At 52.5% G+C, this 27,500-nt stretch overlaps 1 protein-coding gene across 1 annotated transcript in view; it reads left to right on the top strand.

Moving 5' to 3' along the window:
- Positions 1 to 27,500, top strand: part of LOC133118773 (glutamate receptor-interacting protein 1-like) — a 111,244-nt gene that overhangs the window by 63,263 nt on the left and 20,481 nt on the right. Inside the window, 12 exon segments of the mRNA XM_061228975.1 lie at positions 14 to 61; positions 64 to 96; positions 202 to 263; positions 3,078 to 3,091; positions 3,395 to 3,540; positions 6,450 to 6,597; positions 6,784 to 6,953; positions 11,787 to 11,936; positions 17,502 to 17,688; positions 19,472 to 19,617; positions 22,442 to 22,522; positions 26,315 to 26,384. Coding sequence (XP_061084959.1) covers positions 14 to 61; positions 64 to 96; positions 202 to 263; positions 3,078 to 3,091; positions 3,395 to 3,540; positions 6,450 to 6,597; positions 6,784 to 6,953; positions 11,787 to 11,936; positions 17,502 to 17,688; positions 19,472 to 19,617; positions 22,442 to 22,522; positions 26,315 to 26,384 — 1,255 coding nt within the window.

Here is a 27,500-nt window from a genome sequence, read left to right as displayed (position 1 = left end):
CACACACACACAGCTGTTCAGGGCTCCAGAGTGGTGTTTAAGACTGTGGAGGTCACCTTGCACAAGAGGGAAACACGTTTGGGTTCGTCATCAGAGGTAAGAACACACGCATACACATTCACACACACAAACTAATAAACACATGTGTGTGTGTACAGTGTGTGTGTGTGTGCTGACATGTTTTTGACTTGGCTCCAACAGGAGGCGCCCATGAGGACAGGAACAAGTCCCGCCCCATCGTCATAACAACCATCCGGCCTGGAGCCCAGCTGACAGGTGACCTCACAGACCATGTGACCTGTCGGGCGTTTAAAACGTCCCACTGTAGCTCTTATTACTGTTTAAACCATCCCGGAGGTCCCTCTGCTGCAGCACTCAAAACATCCAGAGGAAGGGAATTATGACACGGTAACTGTGCCTTCCCTGGTTAATGCTGAGAGTTAATGCAGAAATGCAGTGTATGCACCCTACTCTAATACATGTGTAATCTGCCTTACAGCGTTCTCCCACAGAGTGCTCTCTCTCTCTCTCTCTCTCTCACTCCCCCTCCTCCATCTCTCTCTCTCTCTCCCTCACTCCCCCCCATCTCTCTCTCTCTCTTTCTCCCTCACTCCCCCTCCCCCATCTCTCTCTCTCTCTCTCTCCCTCACTCCCCCATCTCTCTCTCTCTCTCTCCTCACTCCCCCCCTCTCTCTCTCTCCCTCACTCCCCCCATCTCTCTCTCTCTCTCCCTCACTCCCCCCCCATCTCTCTCTCTCTCTCTCTCTCTCTCCTCCCCCGTTTCCTCTGCACATTTGGAATAAATTACTCTTCTTTCTTTCACATTTGAGAATTGCAAATCCCCTTCTGTGCTTCTGTTTAATACCCCCCTCACACACTTCAGAGATATCCTCTTATTAACTTCAGATGGCCCTTTTGTAATCTCAAACCTTTTATCAAAATTCACGTGATTTGGAGTGTGTGCTAATTTAATTTCCATTTGAGGCACTCTCTGGGCCCCTGAGTGAGGCGTCTCTGGACCCCTGAGTGAGGTGTCTCTGGGCCCCTGAGTGAGGCGTCTCTGGACCCTGAGTGAGGTGTCTCTGGACCCCTGAGTGAGGTGTCTCTGGGCCCCTGAGTGAGGCGTCTCTGGGCGCCTGAGTGAGGCGTTTCTGGGCCCCTGAGTGAGGTGTCTCTGGCCCCTGAGTGAGGCGTTTCTGGGGCCTGAGTGAGGCGTTTCTGGGCCCCTGAGTGAGGCGTTTTTTCTGGGCCCCTGAGTGAGGTGTTTCTGGGCCCCTGAGTGAGGTGTTTCTGGGCCCCTGAGTGAGGTGTTTCTGGGCCCCTGAGTGAGGCGTTTCTGGGCCCCTGAGTGAGGTGTTTCTGGGCCCCTGAGTGAGGTGTTTCTGGGCCCCTGAGTGAGGCGTTTCTGGGCCCCTGAGTGAGGCGTTTCTGGGCCCCTGAGTGAGGTGTTTCTGGGCCCCTGAGTGAGCGTCTCTGGGCCCCTGAGTGAGGCGTTTTTTCTGGGCCCCTGAGTGAGGTGTTTTTTCTGGGCCATGTTGGAGTGATGCAGCAGAGCGGATCCCCATCTCTGCACTGATGCAATAACACGCTCAGTATTAGCACAGTAATGCTCAGTATTAGCACAGTGACACACTCAGTGTTAGCACAGTAACACACACAGTGTTAGCGCAGTGACACTCAGTGTTAACGCAGTAATGCTCAGTGTTAGCACAGTGACACGCTCAGTGTTAGCACCAGTTAACACGCTCAGTGTTAGCACAGTGACACGCTCAGTGTTAGCACAATAACACACTCAGTGTTAGCACAGTAACACGCTCAGTGTTAGCACAGTAATGCTCAGTGTTAGCACAGTGACACACTCAGTGTTAGCACAGTGACACACTCAGTGTTAGCACAGTAATGCTCAGTGTTAGCGCAGTGACACACTCAGTGTTAGCACAGTGACACGCTCAGTGTTAGCACAGTGACGCTCAGTGTTAGCACAGTAATGCTCAGTGTTAGCACAGTGACACGCCTCAGTGTTAGCACAGTGACACGCTCAGTGTTAGCACAGTGACACACTCAGTGTTAGCACAGTGACACGCTCAGTGTTAGCACAGTGACACGCTCAGTGTTAGCACAGTGACACTCAGTGTTAGCACAGTGACACACTCAGTGTTAGCACAGTGACAACGCTCAGTGTTAGCACAGTGACACGCTCAGTGTTAGCACAGTGACACTCAGTGTTAGCACAGTGACACACTCAGTGTTAGCACAGTAATGCTCAGTGTTAGCACAGTGACACGCTCAGTGTTAGCACAGTGACACTCAGTGTTAGCACAGTGACACACTCAGTGTTAGCACAGTGACACGCTCAGTGTTAGCACAGTGACACTCAGTGTTAGCACAGTGACACGCTCAGTGTTAGCACAGTGACACTCAGTGTTAGCACAGTGACACACTCAGTGTTAGCACAGTAATGCTCAGTGTTAGCACAGTGACACGCTCAGTGTTAGCACAGTGACACACTCAGTGTTAGCACAGTGACACACTCAGTGTTAGCACAGTGACACGCTCAGTGTTAGCACAGTGACACGCTCAGTGTTAGCACAGTGACACTCAGTGTTAGCACAGTGACACACTCAGTGTTAGCACAGTGACACGCTCAGTGTTAGCACAGTGACACGCTCAGTGTTAGCACAGTGACACGCTCAGTGTTAGCACAGTGACACGCTCAGTGTTAGCACAGTGACACGCTCAGTGTTAGCACAGTGACACGCTCAGTGTTAGCACAGTGACACGCTCAGTGTTAGCACAGTGACACACTCAGTGTTAGCACAGTGATACACTCACAGTGACACACTCAGTGTTAGCACAGTGATACACTCAGTGTTAGCACAGTGATACACTCACAGTGACACACTCAGTGTTAGCACAGTGATACACTCACAGTGACACACTCAGTGTTAGCACAGTGACACACTCAGTGTTAGCACAGTGATACGCTCAGTGTTAGCACAGTGACACACTCAGTGTTAGCACAGTGACACACACAGTGTTACCGTGGAGATGAGAACAGGAAGCTGCAGTCCTCCCAGAGCCCGACGGACAGGCCTGTTAGAGAAGAATCGCCCCACTTATGGCTCTCTGCCTCCCCCTCCTCTTTCTCTCTTTATCACCATCTCCCCTCCCTCCCTCTCTCCACTCCTCTGTGTCTCTCAATTCAATTCAATAATGCTTTATTGGCATGACTGTATATAAGCAATATTGCCAAAGCAATTCACTATGAAACAATCAACAATAATTGTTAATTAATTATTAATCCCTCCCCTCTCTCTCTCCCCCCTCTCTCTCTCTCTCCCCCCCTCTCTCTCTCTCTCCCTCTCTCTCTCTCTCTCTCTCTCTCTCTCTCCAGGGAGGGCACAGTGAAGCTTGGCGATCGGTTGCTGAGCATTGATGGGATCCGGCTCCAGGGCACGTCGCACTCAGAGGCCATGAGCATCCTGAAGCAGTGCGGGCAGGAGGCCACGCTGGTGATCGAGTACGACGTGTCTGTCATGGGTACGCCCCACACCCTAAGCCCCGCACCCTACGCCCTACAGCCTGCACCATACACCCTGCACCATACGCCCTACAGCCTGCACCCTACGCCCTGCACCCTACGCCCTACAGCCTGCACCCTACGCCCTACAGCCTGCACCCTACGCCCTACAGCCTGCACCCTACGCCCCGCACCCTACGCCCTACGCCCTACAGCCTACAGCCTGCACCCTACGCCCTACGCCCTGCACCCTACGCCCTACAGCCTGCACCCTACGCCCTACACCCTGCACCCTACACCCTGCACCCTACGCCCTACACCCTGCACCCTACGCCCTACAGCCTGCACCCTGCACCATATGCCCTGCACCCTACGCCCTACCGCCTGCACCCTACAGCCTGCACCCTACGCCCTACACCCTGCACCCTACACCATACACCCTGCACCCTACGCCCTACAGCCTGCACCCTATACCCTGCACCACCCTACGCCCTACAGCCTGCACCATACGCCCTGCACCCTACGCCCTACAGCCTGCACCCTACGCCCTACAGCCTGCACCCTGCACCCTGCACCATACGCCCTGCACCCTACGCCCTACAGCCTGCACCCTACACCCTGCACCATACGCCCTGCACCCTACGCCCTACAGCCTGCACCCTACACCCTGCACCACCCTACGCCCTACAGCCTGCACCATACGCCCTGCACCCTGCACCATACGCCCTGCACCCTACGCCCTACAGCCTGCACCCTACGCCCTACAGCCTACACCTCGCACCCTACGCCCTACAGCCTACACCTCGCACCTTACGCCCCGCACCCTACACCCTACGCCCTGCACCATACGCCCTACAGCCGACACCCTACGCCCTACAGCCTACACCTCGCACCCTACGCCCCGAACCCTACGCCCTACAGCCTACACCCCGCACCCTACGCCCTACAGCCTACAGCCTACACCCCGCACCCTACGCCCTACAGCCTACACCCTGCACCCTACGCCCTACAGCCTACACCTTGCACCCTACGCCCCGAACCCTACGCCCTACAGCCTACACCCCGCACCCTACGCCATATGCCCTGCACCCTACGCCCTACAGCCTACACCCCGCACCCTACGCCCTACAGCCTACACCTTGCACCCTACGCCCAGAACCCTACGCCCTACAGCCTACACCCCGCACCCTACACCCTACAGCCTACACCCCGCAGCATACACCCTACAGCCTACGCCCTGCACCCTACGCCCTACAGCCTACACCCTGCACCCTACGCCATATGCCCCGCACCACACATTGTTAAAGGGGGATGATTGCGTGATATCTGGAGTAAAGGTGTGTTTACTTCAGCGCATGCCTACATGCAGGGTTTACACTCATGGGCTCTTCCACAGCATACAGAGCAGCATGCACTGCTGTGGACGTCCTGGTCGATTTTAAAGCAATCCCAATCCTTACGCTGCCAAACATCATTAACGTCAGGCAAGAGCTGTGGTGGGACTGTTTTAGACCACAGCCCCCTTCTTATTAATTTACCCTGCTGATCACTATCCGCTCCTGCAGAGTCCTGTTCATTACAGCGCTAAGCACCGCAGGCTTCTGTTTATCTGGGAGAGAGTGTCTGTGTGTGTGTTTGTGTGTGTGTCTGTGTGTGTGTGTGTGTGTGTGTGTGTGAGAGAGAGAGAGAGTGAGGGAGGATGTGTGTGTGTGTGTGTGTGTGAGAGAGAGGGTGTGTGTGTATGTGTGTGTGTGAGAGAGAGAGAGAGAGTGAGGGAGGATGTGTGTGTATGTGTGTGTGTGTGTGTGAGAGAGAGGGTGTGTGTGTATGTGTGTGTGTGAGAGAGAGAGAGAGAGTGAGGGAGGATGTGTGTGTATGTGTGTGTGTGTGTGTGTGTGAGAGAGAGGGTGTGTGTGTATGTGTGTGTGTGAGAGAGAGTGAGGGAGAGTGTGTGTGTCTGTCTGTGTGTGTGTGTGTGTGTGTGTGTGTGAGAGAGAGAGAGAAAGTGAGGGAAAGTGTGTGTCTGTGTGTGTGTGTGTGTGAGAGAGAAAGAGGATGTGTGTGTGTGTGTGCGTGTGAGAGAGAGAAAGATTACTCATAGACATGGCCTCTATTTTCTGTGCTGTTTGTGATAACCCTGTGGTGGGACCAGGGAGAAGTCGGGCAGAGCCAAGCTTTACCCGCACAGCCAGGCAATGAGGGTGAAATTGGTGAGCAGTTTCACGGCACACCATGGGTCTGCAGACCATGACCCAGCCAGTCTGTGAAATCTGCAGCACGCCCGCGTCTGAGGTGTGAGGAGCAGGAGTCGCGCTTCAGATTCACTGCTCGGGCGCGGTGGATTTCCAGCGCTGGAGTGCGATCGTAATGCCAGTCATTGCCTCTCGCCTTCCCCCGTTCCCCTGGCGAGCGCTTGTGTGCGGGGCATACAGACCCGGGCAGAGCCCTCCGCCTCCGTTCCCCCGTTGGTCCTCATTGATTTAAAGCCTGATGAGAGGCAACAAAAAGAGGCCATTTCCTGCCCCTCGTAACCTGTCCTCCGGGCGGGCGCCGCGGGGATGGGCTCGTAAGCGCTGGCCCTGACCCGCGGGCCCCGTAAAGACCCGCCCTTTACAGCCTGCCCGCGGCGGGGGCTGATTACCCCGCCGTTGCTGTGCATACGGGAGGCCCTCCGGTCGCCGTCCTCCATTACGGCTCAGCCCGGGCTCCATTACGGCTCGGCCCCGGTGAGATGTATGGTGTAATCGGCTCTCTTTATTGCCCTGTGTGGGGCGTCGCAGAGCCCCCCCCCGATCGCACTGTGGGGAGCGGTGCCGATTGTCCAATTACAGGGGGGAGGGCTGCTGTGCCTCCCGCGGGGTTGTGTGCTGTTATTGTATTGTTTAGTTATGGCTTTATTTATTAATCCTCCTCTCTGCCCCCGGGACAGACTCGATAGCCACCGCCTCCGGGCCTCTGCTCGTGGAGGTGGCCAAGTCTCTGGGCTCCAGCCTGGGAGTGGCGCTGTCTACCTCTACGTACTGCAACAAGCAGGTCATCGTCATCGACAAGGTCAAGCCCGCCAGCATCGCAGACAGGTGAGTCAGTGATTCATCCACACGTTTCAACTCCACCGACCTATCATATATAACATAAATGTACACAACATTTCCTGTATATGTTATTGTAAGTTGAGCCATTAGCCTTTGCCTCGTGGCAGTGAAGTCATGTGGTAATGCATGACCCTCACTGAGCGTGACAGGAAGTGATGTCGCCCCCTGCAGGTGCGGGGCGCTGCACGCGGGTGACCACATCCTGTCGGTGGACGGCACCAGTATGGAGTTCTGCTCCCTGGCCGAGGCCACTCAGCTGCTGGCCAGCGCCTGTGAGCACGTCAAGATGGAGATCCTCCCCCACCACCAGACCCGGCTGGCCCTCAAAGGGCCCGAGCAAGGTACACACACACAGAATACATACGTACACTCACACACACACACACACTATACATACACACACACACACACTGTACACTCACACACACTATACACACATACACTCACACACACACACAGAGAATACATACGTACACTCACACACACTATACACACATACACTCAGACACACACACAGAATACATACGTACACTCACACACACACACTATACATACACACACACACACACACACACTGTACACTCACACACACTATACACACATACACTCAGACACACACACAGAATACATACGTACACACACACACACACTATACATACGTACACTCACACACACACACAGAATACATACACTCACACACACACACTATACATACACACACTCACACATGCACTCACATACTCACACACACTATACACGCACACACTATATACACATATACACACGCACAGAATACACATATACACACACACACACACACAGAATACACACACACTATACACACATGCACTCACACACACAGAATACACACGCACACACACACACACACACACACACACTCTCACACACATTATACACACATACACTCACACACACATTCTCACACGCATTATACACACTCACACACACTCTCACACACATTATACACGCATACATTACATTACATTACATACACTCACACACACTCTCACACATTATACACACTCACACACACACTCTCACACACATTATACATACACACACACTCACACACACACCTGCATGTGTGCTTCCCTCTTTCCTGCTGGTGTTTCCTTACCTCTCCCTCTTTCTGCTGCTTGTTTTCTGTTTGTTCTTCTGCCTGTCTGTCCTTTGTGTTGTTTTTGTTTTGTCTATTCTGTGTATTTTGTGTTTGTTTTTTCTGGACTTTGTGTATTTCATTTCTTCGGTCTGTTCTGTACGCATTCTGTCTTTCTGTCATCCCGTCATTGTTTGTATGGTCTGGTCTGTGCATTTTTTGTTTGTTGTTTTTGTGCATTTATAATTTTGTTTGGTCTACATTTTTCTGTCTGGTTGGTGTGTTTTTGTTTGGTCTGCGTTTTTATGTTTGTTTGTTTGTTTGGTTTGTGCGGTTTGTTTTGTGTTGTGTTGTTGTGTTTTCGTGTTTTGTGTTGTGTTGTTGTGTTTTCGTGTTTTGTGTTGTGTTTGGCGCCCTCCCGCCGCTGCCCCCTGGTGGACAGTCAAGGTGCAGCGCAGCACCAGGACTCTTCCCTGGGAGACCAGTGGTAACAGCACCAGCAGCAGCCTCCCCTACCAGCACTATAACACCTACCAGCCCGACCAGGCCCGGACCCCAGCCTCCAAACACAACAAAACCTCTCCCACCAGCCTTCGTAATGTTCCTCCCTTACTCCTACTTCTGCTCTTCCTCTCTCTCATCCTCCTCTTCCTCTCTCATCCTCCTCTTCCTCCTCTACCTCTCTCATCCTCCTCTTCCTCTCTCCTCATCCTCTTCCTCACTCCCATCCTCCTCTTCCTCCTCTACCTCTCTCTCATCCTCCTCTTCCTCTCTCATTCTTCTCTTCCTCCTCTACCTCTCTCTCATCCTCCTCTTCCTCTCTCATCCTCCTCTTCCTCCTCTACCTCTCTCTCATCCTCCTCTTCCTCTCTCATTCTTCTCTTCCTCCTCTACCTCTCTCTCATCCTCCTCTTCCTCTCTCATTCTTCTCTTCCTCCTCTACCTCTCTCTCATCCTCCTCTTCCTCTCTTATCCTCCTCTTCCTCTTCCTTCTTCTTTTGTCTTGCTCCCCTTTCCTTTCATTTGGTTTCTATTTTTGGTTTTTATTTGGGGGGGGGGTTGTTTTTCATGTGTTGAGTGCATTTCTCTCTCTTGTTTCCTTTGTGTTTCTCCCTCCTGGCTTTGCTGAAGATAAATAGAAACATCTAAATTAGAGCGGAACTGAGTCCTCATCCGGCCGGTCATTGTCCCTGAACGGCTGTGAAAAGGGTTTTAAATCTGCAGGGCCAGGTTTCAGCCACAGCTGAAGGAGGCACACTGGGAGAATCTGCTCAGATGTGATTCAACAATCCTGCAGTGTCCGTGCCGTGGACGGTGTGTGGATGGTGTGTGGATGGTGGATGTTTGGGGGGGTTGGGTGGTGGATGTTTGGGGGGGTTGGGGGGTGGATGTTTGGGGGGGTTGGGTGGTGGATGTTTGGGGGGTGGATGTTTGGGGGGGTTGGATGGTGGATGTTTGGGGGGGTTGGGTGGTGGATGTTTGGGGGGTGGATGTTTGGGGGGGTTGGATGGTGGATGTTTGGGGGGGTTGGGTGGTGGATGTTTGGGGGGTGGATGTTTGGGGGGGTTGGATGGTGGATGTTTGGGGGGGTTGGGTGGTGGATGTTTGGGGGGTGGATGTTTGGGGGGGTTGGGTGGTGGATGTTTGGGGGGGTTGGGTGGTGGATGTTTGGGGGGGTTGGGTGGTGGATGTTTGGGGGGGTTGGGTGGTGGATGTTTGGGGGGGTTGGGTGGTGGATGTTTGGGGGGGTTGGATGGTGGATGTTTGGGGGGGTTGGGTGGTGGATGTTTGGGGGGTTGGGTGGTGGATGTTTGGGGGGGTTGGGTGGTGGATGTTTGGGGGGGTTGGGTGGTGGATGTTTGGGGGGGTTGGGTGGTGGATGTTTGGGGGGTTGGATGTTTGGGGGGGTTGGGTGGTGGATGTTTAGGGGGGTTGGGTGGTGGATGTTTGGGGGGGTTGGGTGGTGGATGTTTGGGGGGGTTGGGTGGTGGATGTTTGGGGGGTTGGGTGGATGGCGCTCATGCAGTGTGCTCATTAGCACCAGAGATTGATCCTGTAGCTCCGCTCTGTGCTGGGAGCTCTGTGCCCTGAACAGGTGTCTCTGTTTGCGCCCAGCTGATCTGCATTCCGGAGCCTCTCTCAGTCATTTCCGCAGAGTGTGAGTTAGAGTCACGGCTGTGGAAATCCGTTCAGCATTCCGCGGATGGGGTGGGAATTTTGATAAGGGCACGCTGTGACACGCTGTCCTTTTATGCCCGGGCTACGTCTCAATTACCCCTAACTGCCTCCGACGCGGGGCGTGAAATCGTGCTGTTCTCGCTGCTCTTCAGTAACGAGCAGCCGCTGTGTGCAGACGGCTCCTCGTGCAGACGGTCCTCGTGCAGACGGTCCTCCTGCAGACGGGTCCTCGTGCAGACGGTCCTCCTGCAGACGGGTCCTCGTGCAGACGGGTCCTCGTGCAGACGGTCCTCCTGCAGACGGGTCCTCGTGCAGACGGGTCCTCGTGCAGACGCTCCTCCTGCAGACGGTCCTCCTGCAGACGGCTCCTCGTGCAGACGGTCCTGTATTAGGCACATCGGGCTGGCCCTGCTCCGGCAGCCTGTCCTCCAGGCCCGGCACGGCTGCAGCCATCGCCCTGTAAATTCAGCCCTCACCGCTTATCGATTTCCCATGTCGGGTGTCGACCACGTTTCAAGGACGATGCAAAGTCAAGGGGAAGGGATCGGGGAGCGGTGTAATGGCTAATTCATTGGGGGTGGGGAGGGTGGGGTGGGGGGTTGGATGTTTGGAGGGGTTGGAGGCTTCACGCTGCTAATTGTCTGCTGTTCACCGCAAAGCTCTCAGTCCTGTTTATCTCTTTGAGCAGAACTGGCTCCATAATTTAGTGCTGTGTGTTTGTGTGGTGTAACGGGGGGGCCGTCTGAAGGTGTAGGCATGGAGACGGTTGCAGTCTGCAGGAATATTCGCTTTCTTTACTGCGTTGTAAATCGTTGCTGAAATGATCCTTGGCCCGGGCCTGCGGGGAATCTTTAATCAGCGCGTCCGCATGATTATCAGGGAGCAGGAGGCCGGTGTGCTGGGCTACGTGTGTGCAGGTGAAGGATCGAGATTACGCTCAGATTTCAGAGGGAGAGAGACGCTGGAGAGCCCTGTGCGTTGGCTCGGACGCAGGAAGCTGCCTCTCAGACCGCTGGATGTTTTTTTAGGTTATATAAATCATAATTTAATTCGGTTCAGGATTAAAGGAGAACTGTAGGGGGAACAGTAAACACACTTCTTACCGAGGAGAACGCTTGATTGACAGCTCCCCGCTGAACGCCGCGCTTCGTAGCGGCTAAGTGCTCAGTTTTAACGGTGTGATATTTCTTTGGTTGTGGAGCTTTAGTATTGGGCCGGGAGTCGATGCTGAAGGTCCTCGGGGTCCGGCCGGTTCTGTGTGAGCCGGAGGAGCCCTCCTCTGCAGACGGCCGTTTGGCTCTGAAGTGTCTGTGTGGGACCCTTTCATGTGCACGGCAGGGTTATTGATTAGGGGATTAGCGGCTGATTGATGTATTGATTCAGTGTGTTGGGAACGGGGTGGTTCTGCACTCTGCAGTGACAAAGAACCCCTCCACCCCCCACCTCACTGCTGTCATGGTGCTCACATCTGCTCTCTCTCTCTCTCTCTCCATCCCTCTCTCGTTATCTCTGCCCCTCTCTCTACCTCCCTCCCTCTATCTCACCTCCTCTCTCCCTCTCTCTCTTTCGCATCCTCTCTCCCTCTCTCTTTCGCATCCTCTCCCTCTCTCTCTCTCCCTCCCTCTCTCTCTCCCTCTCTCCCTCTCTCTCTCCCCCTCTCTCTCCCTCTCCACACCCTCTCTCCTTCTCTCTATCTCCCTCCCTTGCCCTCTCTCCCTCTCTCCTTCTCTCTCTCCCCCTCTCCCTCCTCCCTCTCTCTCTCTTTCTCTCTCTTACCCCCTCTCCCTCCCCCCCTCTCTCTCCCCCTCTCTCTCCCTCTCCCTCTCTCTCTCCCTCTCTCCCTCTCCCTCTCTCTCTCTCTCCCTCCCTCTCTCTCCAGCTCTGGGCTCGTCCTTCTCTCCGACCTCGATGAGCGCGTACAGCCTGAGCTCCCTGAACATGGGCACGCTGCCCCGGAGCCTGTATCCCACAAGCCCCCGCGGAACCATGCTGCGCAGGAAACTCAAGAAGAAGGACTTCAAGAGCTCCCGTACGTGCACTTCCTGTCTATACACAAGAGCTCCCATACGTACACTTCCTGTCTGAACACAAGGGCTCCCGTATGTGCACTTCCTGTCTATACACAAGGGCTCTGTTCATGCACTTCCTGTCTGTACACAAGCTCCCGTACGTGCACTTCCTGTCTATACACAAGGGCTCTGTTCGTGCACTTCCTGTCTATACACAAGAGCTCCCGTATGTGCACTTCCTGTCTATACACAAGGGCTCTGTTCGTGCACTTCCTGTCTGTACACAAGCTCCCGTACGTGCACTTCCTGTCTGAACACCAGGGCTCCGTATGTGCATGTTCTTAACTGCTAAGATTCTCACTCTGATGTCACAACCACTACTGGTAATTGAAAGCAGTGGAGTTCTAGAACCGAGTCTTGAGCAAAAAGACATTCCACAAGTCCTCTCCTCTGTGGATTAAACAGCAGGACACAGGAAGGAGAGAACAGCCTGTTAGAGAGAGCACACCCTGTACTTCCCAATCCCTGCCTAATGAAGCTCCTTCATCTTCCTGTCAGTGTAAAAATACATCAGTTAGGACCACAACTTCACCGTCTGGAGCCGGGTCAGTTATGGACTTCAATGACTTTTTAAACTTTTATCCGAGTGCTGGAAAATAATTTAAAAGTCCCATGCAGGATTGTGAGAATTACTAAAACCCTGCAATTGGATGAAAGATGGTTTGGGTAAAATAAGATGAGAAACTTTACTGAGCCTGATGTGATAATTTGTCCTTGACCCATCCTAGTTGCTTAGGAGCGGTGGTCAGCCACAGTGCAGCACCCAGGGACCAGCTCCAGTTCTGAGGCCTGTGCCTTGAACCTGTCCATTCACAGATGTTGAAAGAGGTCTGAGCTTAAAGTATTTCTCCTTAAATCAGAATGAAGAAAATTAAATGAAAGACTTCTTTTCTCGACACAATCAGCGGGAGTGAGGCGCTCAGCCTGATTTGTGAAGGGGAGGAAGTGAGAAGCGTATCACTTGAGGCATTTTTATTGCGTGTGTTAATGCAGTCGGAGCGGCAGATGAATGTGTCGGGGAGTTCAGGCTTGAGTGGGTATAATGTACCCGAAACGCAGAGGCCATTAGCGCTCCCCTCCCTCTGGAGGACTGCTGTCCAGCTGATAGGACCACTGCTATCCCAGAATCCCCGGTTCCTCTTCACAGTCAAGCGGCACCGCTCCCCAGCCTATCGCCGTAGGCTGTAGCCGTTAGCGTAGCCGTTAGTGCCGCCGTTAGCATAGCCGTTAGCGTAGCCGTTAGCATAGCCATTAGCATAGCCATTAGCATAGCCATGAGTGTAGCCATTAGTGTAGCCGTTAGCATAACCATTAGTGTAGCCATTAGTGTAGCCGTTAGCGTAATGTAATTGTTAGCTAATGCTGGCACCAGCCGAGCCGGAATCTACCTTTCCGTACGCTGCCAGATCAGTGCTCAGCCACTGGAGTAACCCTGATTAAATATACATGTGGACGCATTAGCGCTAGGCCGGCTAGCTCTCTCCGCGCCGCGTCGCTAGCTGTAGCCTGGGTTCCGGCCGCGGGGCCAACTGTCGACATGAAAGCGTCCGGATTTCATTGCCTTCCTCTTTGAAAAGGGATTCATTTAATCCCCTTTTTTAGATGAAGGTTTTTCGCCGCTGTGATAAACGTTGGAGAATGTCTGGCTCTGCGCAGTCGGGGTAAAACGACCTGCACGCCTCGCTGACTCATTACCTTTCACCTCTGAGCGCCAAAACGCGCTTCTACCGCCCGCCACATGTGGGCCCGGAACGGCCCGGAGAAACGTCATTAACGCCGTCACCGTGGAGACGCGCCGTTACACGCAGGATAGTGTGTCACCGTGGAGACGCGCCGTTACACGCAGGATAGTGTGTCACCGTGGAGACGCACTGATAAACGCAGGATAGTGTGTCACCGTGGAGACGCACCGATAAATGCAGGATAGTGCTCACGCTGTAGATGACTGATAAACACAGGATAGCGTGTCACACTGTAGATGACTGATAAACACAGGATAGCGCTGTAGATGACTGATAAACACAGGATAGCGCTGTAGATGACTGATAAACACAGGATAGCGCTGTAGATGACTGATAAACACAGGATAGCGTGTCACACTGTAGATGACTGATAAACACAGGATAGCGCTGTAGATGACTGATAAACACAGGATAGCGCTGTAGATGACTGATAAACACAGGATAGCGCTGTAGATGACTGATAAACACAGGATAGCGCTGTAGATGACTGATAAACACAGGATAGCGTGTCACACTGTAGATGACTGATAAACACAGGATAGCGCTGTAGATGACTGATAAACGCAGGATAGCGCTGTAGATGACTGATAAACACAGGATAGCGCTGTAGATGACTGATAAACACAGGATAGCGCTGTAGATGACTGATAAACACAGGATAGCGCTGTAGATGACTGATAAACACAGGATAGCGCTGTAGATGACTGATAAACACAGGATAGCGCTGTAGATGACTGATAAACACAGGATAGCGCTGTAGATGACTGATAAACACAGGATAGCGCTGTAGACGACTGATAAACACAGGATAGCGCTGTAGATGACTGATAAACACAGGATAGCGCTGTAGATGACTGATAAACACAGGATAGCGCTGTAGATGACTGATAAACGCAGGATAGCGCTGTAGATGACTGATAAACACAGGATAGCGCTGTAGATGACTGATAAACACAGGATAGCGCTGTAGATGACTGATAAACACAGGATAGCGCTGTAGATGACTGATAAACACAGGATAGCGCTGTAGATGACTGATAAACACAGGATAGCGCTGTAGATGACTGATAAACACAGGATAGCGCTGTAGATGACTGATAAACACAGGATATCGCACACACTGTAGATGACTGATAAACGCAGGATAGCGCTGTAGATGACTGATAAACACAGGATAGCGCTGTAGATGACTGATAAACGCAGGATAGCGCTGTAGATGACTGATAAACACAGGATAGCGCTGTAGATGACTGATAAACGCGGGATAGCGCTGTAGATGACTGATAAACATAGGATATCATCGCGTTAAGAGTCTGAGCCCGGATTTCAGCCGTGACCTTGGGAGGGTCATTGTTGAGTCCATTGTTGGATATGTAAATCCGGTGGTGACAGTGTGGGTAAAGGAGGTTAATTGTGTTTGCGCCCGTGGTATAATAATGAACAGAGACGTGTCTGTGCCTACCAGTCTGTAGATGTGTCTGTGGTATAATAATGAACAGGCGTGTCTGTGTGGTCATCAGTGCCAGCACGCTGTATTCTCCAGGCTGGTTCAGTGTTCTCAGTGAGCAGAGCTCGTCCTGTAAGAGCTGGGCTGAGTTTATCCTGCTGCAGCCCCCACACCACCCTGCTCCATCCTCCCCACACCCTGCTCCATCCTCCCCACACCCTGCTCCATCCTCCCCACACCACCCTGCTCCATCCTCCCCACACCACCCTGCTCCATCCTCCCCACACCCTGCTCCATCCTCCCCACACCACCCTGCTCCATCCTCCCCACACCCTGCTCCATCCTCCCCACACCCTGCTCCATCCTCCCCACAACCTGCTCCATCCTCCCCACACCACCCTGCTCCATCCTCCCCACACCCTGCTCCATCCTCCCCACGTACACACACCTCCTCCCTCTCCCCCTCTCTCTCCCTCTCTCCCTCTCTCCCTCTCTCTCTCTCGCCCTCCCTCTCCCTCTCTCCCTCTCTCTCTCCCTCCCTCTCTCTCCCTCCCTCCCTCCCTCTCCCCCTCTCTCTCCCTCTCTCTCCCTCCCTCTCTCCCTCTCTTTCCCCCTCTCTCCCTCCCTCCGTCTCTCGTCCTCTGCATCAGCGGGGAAAGGTCGACACATTTAAAACAATAAAGGCGTTGGGAGCGGTAATTCCGGCCGGCGGGCGACGTCTCGTAAATCAGGGGTCCGGCTCTCCGCTCTGCCGAGTCATTGCTCTGCGATTCGCCGACAGCGGGGCGGTGTAATGGACCCCCCCCCCCCCCCCCCCGGGGGCGTGATGTGGGATTGATGGCGACAGTGCGGCCGGTCGTCATGGCCACGGCCCTGTCTCTCGCGGCGACCGACACCGGGAGCGGGGCCCGGGGCCCGGGGCCGCGGGGCTGATGGATGCGCGGGGGACTCAGAGGTGGCCGGTCCAGCCCGGGGCCGCTGGAGAGGGCTCTAACTCCATCACCGCGTCCGGGAGAGGGGCTGTCTGATGATATACACCACTGCCGACACCGCGGCGTCCTAATCAACTGGCCCCCTTCCTGTCAGCCCTCGCCCGCTGATCACTGCGCTGATGGATCGCACAGAGGGCTGCGGCTTCAGGCGCTGAGTCCTGTTGAGCCGCTGCACTTCGGCGGGGAAGGATAATGGGGAAACTCCTGACTCGGATCTCAGCCAGGATCAGTCATCCCGAGCCAAATGCACCCCGCCCCCACCTGTAATGAGAAAATAACCCCGCTTCTGTGAACATGAACACGACTGCATTATCTGAAATGTCCCGCAGCGATCCTGTGATGTGTTTTCAGAGGCTAAGTCAGGAAGGGAAAAAAGAGGAAGAGTAAAATGTATCTGTGTGAGGTCACAGCGATAGTCCAGCAGAGTTACACCACTGCTGCCTGGTCCTCATGAAGCCCATTTATCTTGCTCCTGAATGAGCATATCCGCATGGAGCAGCTTCATCAGGTGATTGTTATGCTGTGTAGACGTCATCCCACAGCACCTGAGGCAACTTTGTGAATTCACTGTGGGTGTTTCTATTTCTATTAATATTAGTTATTGATTGAAATGATGTTCAGTCCATCCCTGGTCATCCTCCATGCCTTCCTTCTCTCCCCCCCCCCTCTCTCTCTCCCCTCTCCCTCTCTCTCTCTCTCTCCCCCCTCCCCCTCTCTCTCTCTCTCTCCCTCTCTCCCTCTCCCTCTCTCTCTCTCTCTCCCTCTCTCCCCTCTCCCTCTCCCTCTCTCTCCCCTCTCCCTCTCTCTCTCTCCCTCTCTATCCTCCCCCTCTCTCTCTCTCTCCCTCTCTCCCTCTCCCTCTCTCTCTCTCCCCTCTCTCTCCCTCTCTCTCTCCCCTCTCCCTCTCCCTCTCTCTCCCCTCTCCCTCTCTCTCTCTCCCTCTCTCTCCCCCCTCTCCCTCTCTCTCCCTCTCTCTCTCCCCTCCTCCCTCCCTCTCTCCTTCCCCCTCCTCTCTCCCTCTCTCTCCCCTCTCCCTCTCCCTCTCTCTCCCCTCTCCCTCTCTCTTCTCCCCCCCCTCTCTCTCTCCCTCTCTCCCTCTCCCTCTCTCTCTCTCTCCCCTCTCTCTCCCTCTCTCTCTCCCTCTCCCTCTCTCTCCCCTCTCCCTCTCTCTCCCCCCTCTCCCTCTCTCTCCCCTCTCCCTCTCTCTCTCTCCCTCTCTCTCTCCCCTCCTCCCTCCCTCTCTCCCTCCCCCTCCCCCCCTCTCTCTCTCTCTCTCCCTCTCTCTCCCTCTCCTCCCTCTCTCTCCCCCCCTCTCTCTCTCTCCCCCTCCTCTCTCTCCCTCAGTGTCCCTGGCCTCCAGCACGTTGGGGCTGACGGGGCAGGTGGTGCACACTGAGAGCACCGAGGTCACGCTGGTCAGCGACTCCATCATGGGCTTCGGGATCCAGCTGCAGGGCGGGGTCTTCGCCACGGAAACGCTCTCCTCCCCCCCCCTCATCGCCTACATGGACCCCGACAGCGCAGCAGAGAGGTGGGCCTCCTGCATCCCAGCATGCACTGCAGCGAGCGCAGCACGCCTACAGTAGCCCAGACCGCAAGGCAATATCTCTCTTTACATAGAAGAAGACCACAGAGAGAGAGACCTTCTGATATCAGTGGAGAAAATAGTGTGGGATTGGAAATGAACTGTCTGTATTATAATGATAATAATAATAATAATAAATACATCATATATGATATGCACCTTTCAAGAACATATTATAACGTGAAAACCTTTGCGTTGCGCTGGGTGCCTGGGTTATAATGAAGTAATTATCAATTATAATTAAGTAAGCGCTTGACTCACACCATTATACGTAAGTGCTGCAGTGATTGGGTCAATGAGCTCTGAGCTCTAAGCAGGCTGTGAAGGGCACAGTAATACAGTAATACAGTACTGGTGCGCTTTTTCACAGAGTGCTTTTCCTACCCAGCTCTCAGGAGCAGCACACCCTATTAACACATTGGAATGTAGAAGTAGGCTGTATAATGAAGCTCACACACATAAGTAAGGTTTCCAAAACTGCCTCAGTCACAAACGGTGTGTGTGTGTCTGTGTGTGTGTCTGTGTGTGTGTGTGTGTGTCTGTGTGTGTGTCTGTGTGTGTGTGTGTGTGTGTGTGTGTGTGTGTGTGTGCTTGTGTGTGCGCGTGTGTGCATGTGTGCATGTGTGCGAGTGTGTGTGTGTGTGTGTGTGTCTTGTCTGTGTGTGTGTGTGTGTGTGTGTGTGTGTGTGTGAGTGTGTGTGTGTGTACGTGTGTGTGTGTGTGTGCTTGTGTGTGCTTGTGTGTGCGTGTGCGAGTGTGCGAGTGTGTGTGTGTGTGTGTGTGTTTGCGCGCCTTCTGCTGTGTGTTTGTCAGCTCCCCTGCCAAAATATTGCACACACACACACACACACACAAACACACATGCACACACTTAACAGTGACTTAATTTTTGATGTATTCATGCAAACAAGTGAAGCTGTGAACTGAAGGTGTGAATTAAGTGAAGGCTTGGTGCCGGCGACACTCACGAGCCGCAGCCCTGAGTACGACTGCGCTCTGATCCTGTTTACTCTCGTCCGGGTTCCTGCACGAGCAGTGCTGTAGATTCACACAGGGTCCGTGAGAGTGCTGGTGCTGTTCTGTGTGTCGGGCGGGATGAGAATGAGGCGGTGAGTTGTGTCCCAGACGGGGGAGATGACTCTGCTTTATCTGATGGGAGTCCTCAGTGTTTGAGCCGAGCCGCGTGTGGAGCAGGAAGAGATCCCATCTGCTCCGTGCGCTGCAGTGACGGGCGCCAGGGAGCTCTGCCACCGCTCCGGCTCCACACCACTGATCTCAGCGTCTCAGAGACGGGATCCACTCCCCTCCGCTCCCCCCCTCCGCTGCAGTGTGGGGTCATGCAGAACCTCAGACCAGTGGTCCTTAACCCCAGGGGTTCGGCAGGGTCATAAAATATATACCTATGTTTTGAAGAAATATTTTATTTTTCCAATTACGAAGGGTTTGGTGAATGCACTGATGAAGCTTGCAGGGTTCAGTACCTCCAATAAGGTTAAGCCACTGCCTCAGATGCTTTTCCCTGCTGTAACATCCAGCTTTGCCAGCTTGAAAATTCAGGTGGTCATAAAGCTGGCCTAGCCGGTCAACCAGCAAGTACTGGTCTGAGTGATCAGCTGTTTCTTGAGCAGTTTTTTTCCAGCAGGGTGGTAAATGAGTAGGGAAAAGGTTCACCCTTTCCGAGTGTCTGTCCACTTCCTGTGGGTGAGCGTGTCACTTCCTGTCCGTGCAGGTGTGGGATCCTGCAGATCGGAGACCGGATCCTGGCCATTAACGGCATTCCCACCGAGGACAGCACGCTGGAGGAGACCAATCAGCTGCTCCGAGACTCCAGCATCACCAACAAGGTCACCCTGGAGATCGAGTTCGACGTGGCAGGTAACTGCAAATCACATCAAAACTTTATTGATAGTGCACATTTCTGAGTCAGGTCGTTCGCTGCGCTTAACAGACATAAAATGGGCATAAAATCTAAGTGGTAATATAACAGCAATACAAGAGCAGAAAAATAAAAATACAAGACACGTGAAGAACACTGACCTGGGAGAGGAAGAGAGTGGATTGTGTTCCACGGCAGGGTTCTTCAGAGCGGATATAACACGAGGGAGCAGTGTTGCATCATGGGTAGGGACGAGGGATTGCAAGATTGATTCTCTAGCAGGGCACAGACATTTTACCCCTGAGCCAAAGCATTTCAATAAAGATTCAGCTGAATCAGCCTGTTCCCTTAGTGGCTAAGGTTACATGACTGGGACCTGGAAGGTTGGTGGTTGAAGACCCAGTGTAGCCACAATAAGACCGGAGCAGCTGTTGGGCCCTTGAGCAAGGCCCTTAAGCCCTCATTGCTCCTGGGGGGATTGGCCCCTGCTTACTCTAATCGGCTGTTAGCCACTTTGGATAAAAGCATCAGCGAAATGACTGTAATGTGATGTATATCACTCTGTATCCCTGCTAAATGGGGCTAAGATGTAAAGTGAAAGTGTGGATCAGTGGTTAGGGCTGCACTGCAGGCTCTGCACTGCGGTGGTGCAGAAGGGCGCAGGCCAGTGGAGATGGCAGAATAACGTGAGAGTGCAGGGCCTCATGGCCGAGTCACCATCGCTGGGAGTCTGAATCCCCAGTTCATTTCCTTCACCCACTCAACGTTTCTCATCATGGAGGTCAGAACGGTGTGTTTTAGGAGGCCAGAGGGGGGGGTGTTTTAGGGAGGTCAGAGCAGTGTGTGTTGTAGGAGGTCAGAGGGGGGTGTTGTAGGAGGTCAGAGGGGGGTGTTGTAGGAGGTCAGAGGGGGGTGTTGTAGGAGGTCAGAGGGGGGTGTTGTAGGAGGTCAGAGGGGGGTGTTGTAGGGAGGTCAGAGGGGGGGTGTTTTAGGACACAGCTCATCGCTGTTGTCCCAGGGCCTGTCAGCTCTGCCATATTCATAAATAAACTCATTTCTGTACTTACACATTTCACAGCCTCAGCTAAATCTTAATTACCGAGCGGCTTTGGGTGAGAACTGTGAACACGTCTCGGAAATGTGTGAGAGCTGGCTACTATACGCTGACACCCCTCTCCCTTCAGAGCGAGGAAATGAAACAGCTTCTGCGCTTAAAGAAAACCCCTCACGCTGTCAGAGTAGCTGCCCTGGGTGGCCCTGGTTATGTAGCCTTGTGATGCATGGACAGAGGTGATAGCAATCAGACCTGGGTCAAACACGTGATCGTTTTGGATTCAAATACTTTTCTATGCTTTACTTAGCATGGCTGGTGTACTGGAACCTATGGAACACTCTCCAAAAGTCCAAACCCCGCCTTCTGGTCCCCTCGGTTGGCTCAATTGCACCCTGCAAGATCAATTGAGCTCGGAAAAGTATTTGAATTCAACCAAGGTCTGAGAGTGACAGTAGGTGATACAGCATTCTGTCTTTTAGAAAGTACAAAAGACAGCACCCTTAATGATTTAGGACTATTTAATACTTTTTTAATTAAAGACTCTTTTCACCACTCCCTTGTCATGCAAACGCAGACCCTGCATTCAGATTTGACTGTTTGTTCTAGGAAATGACTTTCAAACAGAGAAGACGTTATTACCTGAACATAAACAAGCCTTTTGATTCTTTCCCCAGGACAAAATCCACTTCAACTTCTGCCTCCCATTTAAATAATCTCCGGTGTCTTGGTGCCCAATTTGTCATTAATTAATTAATGTATTAATTTTCTGTGTATTGCTAATCTGCTTTATTCTAATTCTGGCCGACTCAACCCAGAACCTTTCCTCTAACTCATTCCGACAGCCCTGAAGCTCATTCCTTTATTCTTCGGTGTCTGATTTTGCACTTGAGAAGAGTCCCTTATCTCTCTACACAATGTGCTTCCCTCTCGTAATAAGCTCTATCCTTCCTTAACGTTTCCTGGTCCTGAGAAAGCGCATTGAAGCCGCACAGTCGTGATTATTTATGTAACGCGTGGCGGAGCGGGGTATGGCGGTGATCAGTATCATGTTCATCTCGCTCAAGTGTTTCAAGGTTGTTCACGAGCCGCGCGCTCTGGACGAGGGGAATAATCCCTGAAAGATGGATGGTCTGCGGTGGTGTCCGGCTGCTCTCTGTTAAAATCACGCGTTCCTCACCCTGACATCCCGCCCTCCTGCCAGCCTGCGCCTGATTGGCTGCTCCGCTCCCTGCGGTCCTGCTCACCTTGATTCTGGTTCAGTTCCTCAGCGCAGAACAGAATTCAGTTCTCAGTTTTTACCTGCCTGTTTCGGAGGTAATAATAATTCTAATACGTCACTCTTACGTAGACAGAGGCTGGATTGAGACGGTGGCTAGTATGAGTTACAGAGAGTGCATATGAAAAATACTATTTGTATTTAGTTCTTTAATGTTTTTTCTCTCACATCTCTTTTCATCCCTCTCTCATCCCTCCCTCTCTTTTCATCTCTCTCCCTCTCTCTCGCCCTCCCTCCCTCTCCATCTCTCCCTCTCTCTCTGTCTCTCTCTCCCTCTCTCTCTCCCTCCCCCCTCTCTTTCTCTCTCTCTCTCCCCCCTCTCTCCCTCTCTCTCTCCCCCTCTCTCTCTCTCCCTCCCGCTCTCTCCCTCTCTCTCTCTCTCTCTCTCTCTCTCCCTCCCCCCTCTCTTTCTCTCTCTCCCTCCCTCTCTCTTTCTCTCTCTCTCTCCCTCCCCCTCTCTCTCTCTCTCTCTCTCTCTCTCTCTCCCCTGCAGAGTCAGTGATTCCCAGCAGTGGCACTTTCCATGTGAAGCTGCCCAAGAAGCCAGGAGTGGAGCTGGGCATCACCATCAGCTGTGAGTGTGAGCTACTTTACTACTGTACTACTCTCTAATCAGACTGCTATACCGCTGTACTACTCTCCAATCAGAGCTGCTATACCGCTGTACTACTCTCCAATCAGAGCTACTGTACCACTGTACTACTCTCCAATCAGAGCTACTGTACCACTGTACTACTCTCCAATCAGAGCTGCTATACCACTGTACTACTCTCCAATCAGACTGCTATACCACTGTACTACTCTCCAATCAGAGCTGCTATACCACTGTACTACTCTCCAATCATTCTGCTATACCACTGTACTACTCTCCAATCAGAGCTGCTATATCACTGTACTACTCTCCAATCAGAGCCACTATACCACTGTACTACTCTCCAATCAGAGCCACTATACCACTGTACTACTCTCCAATCAGAGCGACTGTACCACTGTAGTACTCTACAGTCAGAACTACACCAGTCTGTACAGAGCTACAAGACTATAATACAAACCCCTCTATACAGAGCCACAAGACTATAATACTATATGAGTCTCCTCTCCAGTCTGTACAGTCAGAGCTGTGTAGACAAAATGGCCGCCATCAGGCCCCCGGCTGCAGCGTGTGCGTCTGTGTCCGGCTGTGAGGGCCGACGCTTCATTTCCTGTCTTAAACAGGAGGTACTCCCCTTCACCAGAGGCTGTGCATCTCCTCTCCTGTGCTGTTGTCTGTGCACATTAAATCCTCCTTCCCGAGCCTCCGTTCCGCTGAGACGTCTTGATCTCCCGAGGTCGCCGTTTCTCCCGTGTGTCAGGAAGCTTGTGTTTGGAGACTTTTTAATTTTGCGCAATATAAATGTGTATAAATGTGGCTTTGACCCGGAGGTGCCCTCACACATACCGTATTAAAGGTGTGTTCCAGAGGGCTGATGTCATGCTCTTACAGAGTGTGTTGCAGCACCTGCCGGAACATTCTACCCCATGCTGCGGTTTCACACGCTGTGAAATGTCAGGGAATGTATTCCAGTGAGATTCTTGTGGAAGCCAGCATTTCATCACAGCAAACAGGGATTTATGGTTTCAAACGATTATTCACTGGCTGATGCCACAGAAAGCAATCAGAAGGATTCTCTGTGCGTGTGTGAGTGGGTGCATATGTGTGTATTTGTGTGTGTGCATGTATGTGCATGTGTGTGTACCTGCATATGTGTGTGCTTTTGTGCGCATACGTGTGTGTGTATGTGAATGTTTGTGTGCCTGCATGTATGTGCGTGTGTGCATGTATGTGCGTGTGTGTGCATGTATGTGCGTGTGTGTGTATGTGTGTGCCTGTGCGTGAGCGCGTGTGTGTGTGGCAGCAGGGTGTGAGGGGTGTGATGAAAGAGGCGTGTGTAATAAATCTCAGAGGAGGACTGCAGAATCCCAGAAGGCCGTGCAGCGCATGCCAAGGAGTGCAGTCCTTCTTCCTCTGCTGCAGTCACAGCTGGCGGCCGGCCCGGCGACTGGGAAACGTCTTCATCGCTCTGCGAGGGTCACTAAAGCTCTCTGTGGCTCTGAACACCACACAGGCTGTCAGAGGCAGAACACAGCACTGTCCCTGACACATGCAGAACACAGCACCACCGTGACACAGGCAGAACACAGAGCACCACCCTGACACAGCCAGAACACAGCACTGTCCCTGACACAGGCAGAACACAGCACCACCCTGACACAGGCAGAACACAGCACCACCCTGACACAGGCAGAACACAGCACCACCCTGACACAGCCAGAACACAGCACCGCCCTGACACAGCCAGAACACAGCCAGAACACAGCACCGCCCTGACACAGGCAGAACACAGCACCGCCCTGACACAGGCAGAACACAGCACCACCCTGACACAGGCAGAACACAGCACCACCCTGACACAGCCAGAACACAGCACCACCCTGACACAGCCAGAACACAGCACTGCCCCTGACACAGGCAGAACACAGCACCACCCTGACACAGGCAGAACACAGCACCACCCTGACACAGGCAGAACACAGCCAGAACACAACACCACCCTGACACAGCCAGAACACAGAGCACCACTCCGCCCAGTAGGGCTGTACAATATGAGGAAAATATGCAATATGCGATAATATTGCGACGGAGATATGACTGAATAAACTAATATTGAAGTGAGCCGTTCTAATGTCTTTCTGCTTTAGGCACACTGCTAACATAGACCCCAGACAATGAATAGCCCATGCCCACTGAATGAAAACATTCAATACATAAATTTTCAACATGCTTTCATCGAACAAACTGCACATGAACATCCAATCAATCTCACAGAACATCAATGTTATACATAATGCATACTGTTAATCGCAGTTGGAGCAGTCCTCTGCGGTGTGTTTATCTGGCACGTCCATCTCTGGATGTACGGTGCGGCACGGCAGCGCCACTCCCCAGTCTGCGGGCCTGAAACTTTCCTCCTGCAGCCTCCCTTAAGTGCACTGCCTGCTCGGAGTTTTTATGTGTTTGCAGTGTTCATATTTCACACTTACGACCCGCGCTGGGAGAAGAAGCCTCTTCATCCGCCGGCCTTCATTAATATGATGTATCAATGTCGTTTTGGGAAGGCTTCCAACTCTCCTGAAATGACTATTATTTCATCCAGGCTTACTGTAGGTTATTTATGAATCGCCAGGGCGACAGCGACACCAGAATCATCTCTCCGGCTCCCTGTGTGGGCGGGCCATCAGGGTCCTAAATGTTGTGGGCTTGGTGTAATTAGACGGTCTTCTTAAACGATGTTGGGAGCATTTGATATTCCCCAGCGCGGCGGTGTCACAGTGAATTGCCTGGGATTGTTCCGGAAGGAAACGGCAGCGGCAGCTGGCGTTCGTTAACCGCGCGCGGTTATAAACGGCGGGAGGACGGGATAGAGCTGTCACTTCCTGTTTGTGTCACGCCGCGCCCTCCCTGCGCCTACCTGCTGCCAGAACCCTCCCGCTTAAACCCGCTGAAGGAGACGCGCTGTTTGTGACGAGCGCAAAATGGAGGCTATGCACTCCTCCCTGCTACCGCTGTCCAATCAGGGCAGGGCTGTGATTAACTGCTGCGCTGCAGGAGGCCTGACCGTTCACAGGGGTCATCTGATGAGCACACAGAGGTCTTAAGTGCGTCTTCAGCACATAGAGGTCTTGAGTGTGTCTTAGGCACACAGAGGACTTAAGTGTGTCTTAAGTACACAGAGGTCTTAAGTGTATCTTAGGCATACAGAGGTCTTAAGTGTGTCTTAAGCATACAGAGGTCTTAAGTGTATCTTCAGCACACAGAGGTCTTAAGTGTGTCTTAAGCATACAGAGGTCTTAAGTGTGTCTTAAGTACACAGAGGTCTTAAGTGTATCGCTGAGGTAAAGGCAGGTATCAGAGCTGTACAGGTGTGTTTGCAGGTATCAGAGCTGTACAGGTGTGTGAGTTCAGGTGAGAAGGTGAGCAGAAGTTGTTTCCTGGGCTTTCTCAGACTCAGACAGCCCTGCATCTCCTGCGCCGACGTTATTTCAGAATGTTTTTTTTATTTCTATCAAACCACAAATGAAAAATGTAAAAACCTGCTGTTGAACCTTGCCCTCGGCACCCAAAAAGCAACAGAGGTATTGATTTTGGTGAAGAAAGAGAAGGAGGCGAGACGCGGTTTTATAAGAGCGGGCTGGGTAGCCCAGCAGAGCAGCGCAGCACTCTGAGATGAGAGGGGAACGGCCTGCTGCATGTATATATATAGAGCCCAGTGTCAGGCTCATAAATAATGCCAATAACGGCTCCTCTCTCTCTCTCTCTCTCCACCAGCCCCCTCCAGCAGGAAGCCTGGAGACGCCCTCATCATCTCCGACATAAAGAAGGGCAGCATGGCCCACAGGTAGGCTGTGGGGGTCTCACCCCCGACGGGAGGCTCTGTGCACTGTAACGCCTCCGATTACTGTACCGGTCCAGAGTGTGGACACCCTGACCCCTGACCCTGACCCCTAACCCTTTCTGCTTTCGCTGATTGGTGACAGAGGAAATGAAACATCAGTCAGAAGAAGCAGAAAGGGGCAAGGTGTGTCCAGACCTTTGACTGGTCCTGTGTGTGACCACCTGTCCTGGCAGTGGGGGGGGGGGGGGGTGTATAGTTAGCCCCGCAGCAAGGCTAGCATGTGTTAGCCGGCAGACAGACACGGCCATGGGCGAAAAACTCTGCTGCAGTCCACTCTGCTTTTTTGAGAACCGCAGGGAACACGCAAAGCCAGGTCCCCATGGTAACCAACCCCTTTATACACGGAGCGAAGCAGAGTCCCTGAGCTGAGCGTTTTAATGTGTTACTGGAGGTGAACTCAGGAGGTAAATACAGCAGTGTGTAGCAATCATTACCACTACTATTATTATAGTTATTATCCCCATCACTTCTCTGTCCTGTGGACGTGATGTCACTTCCAGATCACGTTCATGCTCATAGCAAGCTGTGTTTTAAAGGTGCAGTGTACCTGATTTGGGTCATACACACCTACACAGGGGTGTATGGCTTGCGTAACTCTTCTCTGCTTTACTGCTGGACTGTGCTTTCCATGGAAGGCCCTGCCCTAGATTGTAAATGCGTTACATAACTGCATGTGTCCTGTCGTAATAATAACGCCAGCGGAAGGGAGAAATTGGGTTACGCGCTCATGTTCACAGAGCAAATTATTACCCTTTCATTTGTGTGTTTGTGCGCTTTTAAATCAGTTTAATCGCTGTGTATTCCTCTGTCAGGTTCTGCTACAGTGCTTTTATATTTAAACGGTATTTGTCACTTTCTTTGCTTGAATGAATATTATTCTTATTTTTGTTTATTGCTTGCAGCTTTAAAACGTACTGTTTCTGTTGATACTCATTTTGAAATTGCCTGATTGATTGCAGAAGAATGCTAAAATAGTGCGTATTATTACGAACACAGTGTAAAGTATGTTCTGTGTCTCTGTGTGTGTATGTGTGTATCTGTGTGTGTGTGTGTGTGTGT

The sequence above is a fragment of the Conger conger genome, chromosome 19 (assembly GCF_963514075.1).
Source record: "Conger conger chromosome 19, fConCon1.1, whole genome shotgun sequence".
Classification (NCBI taxonomy): domain Eukaryota; kingdom Metazoa; phylum Chordata; class Actinopteri; order Anguilliformes; family Congridae; genus Conger; species Conger conger.
This window is presented reverse-complemented; position numbering and strand designations above follow the sequence as displayed.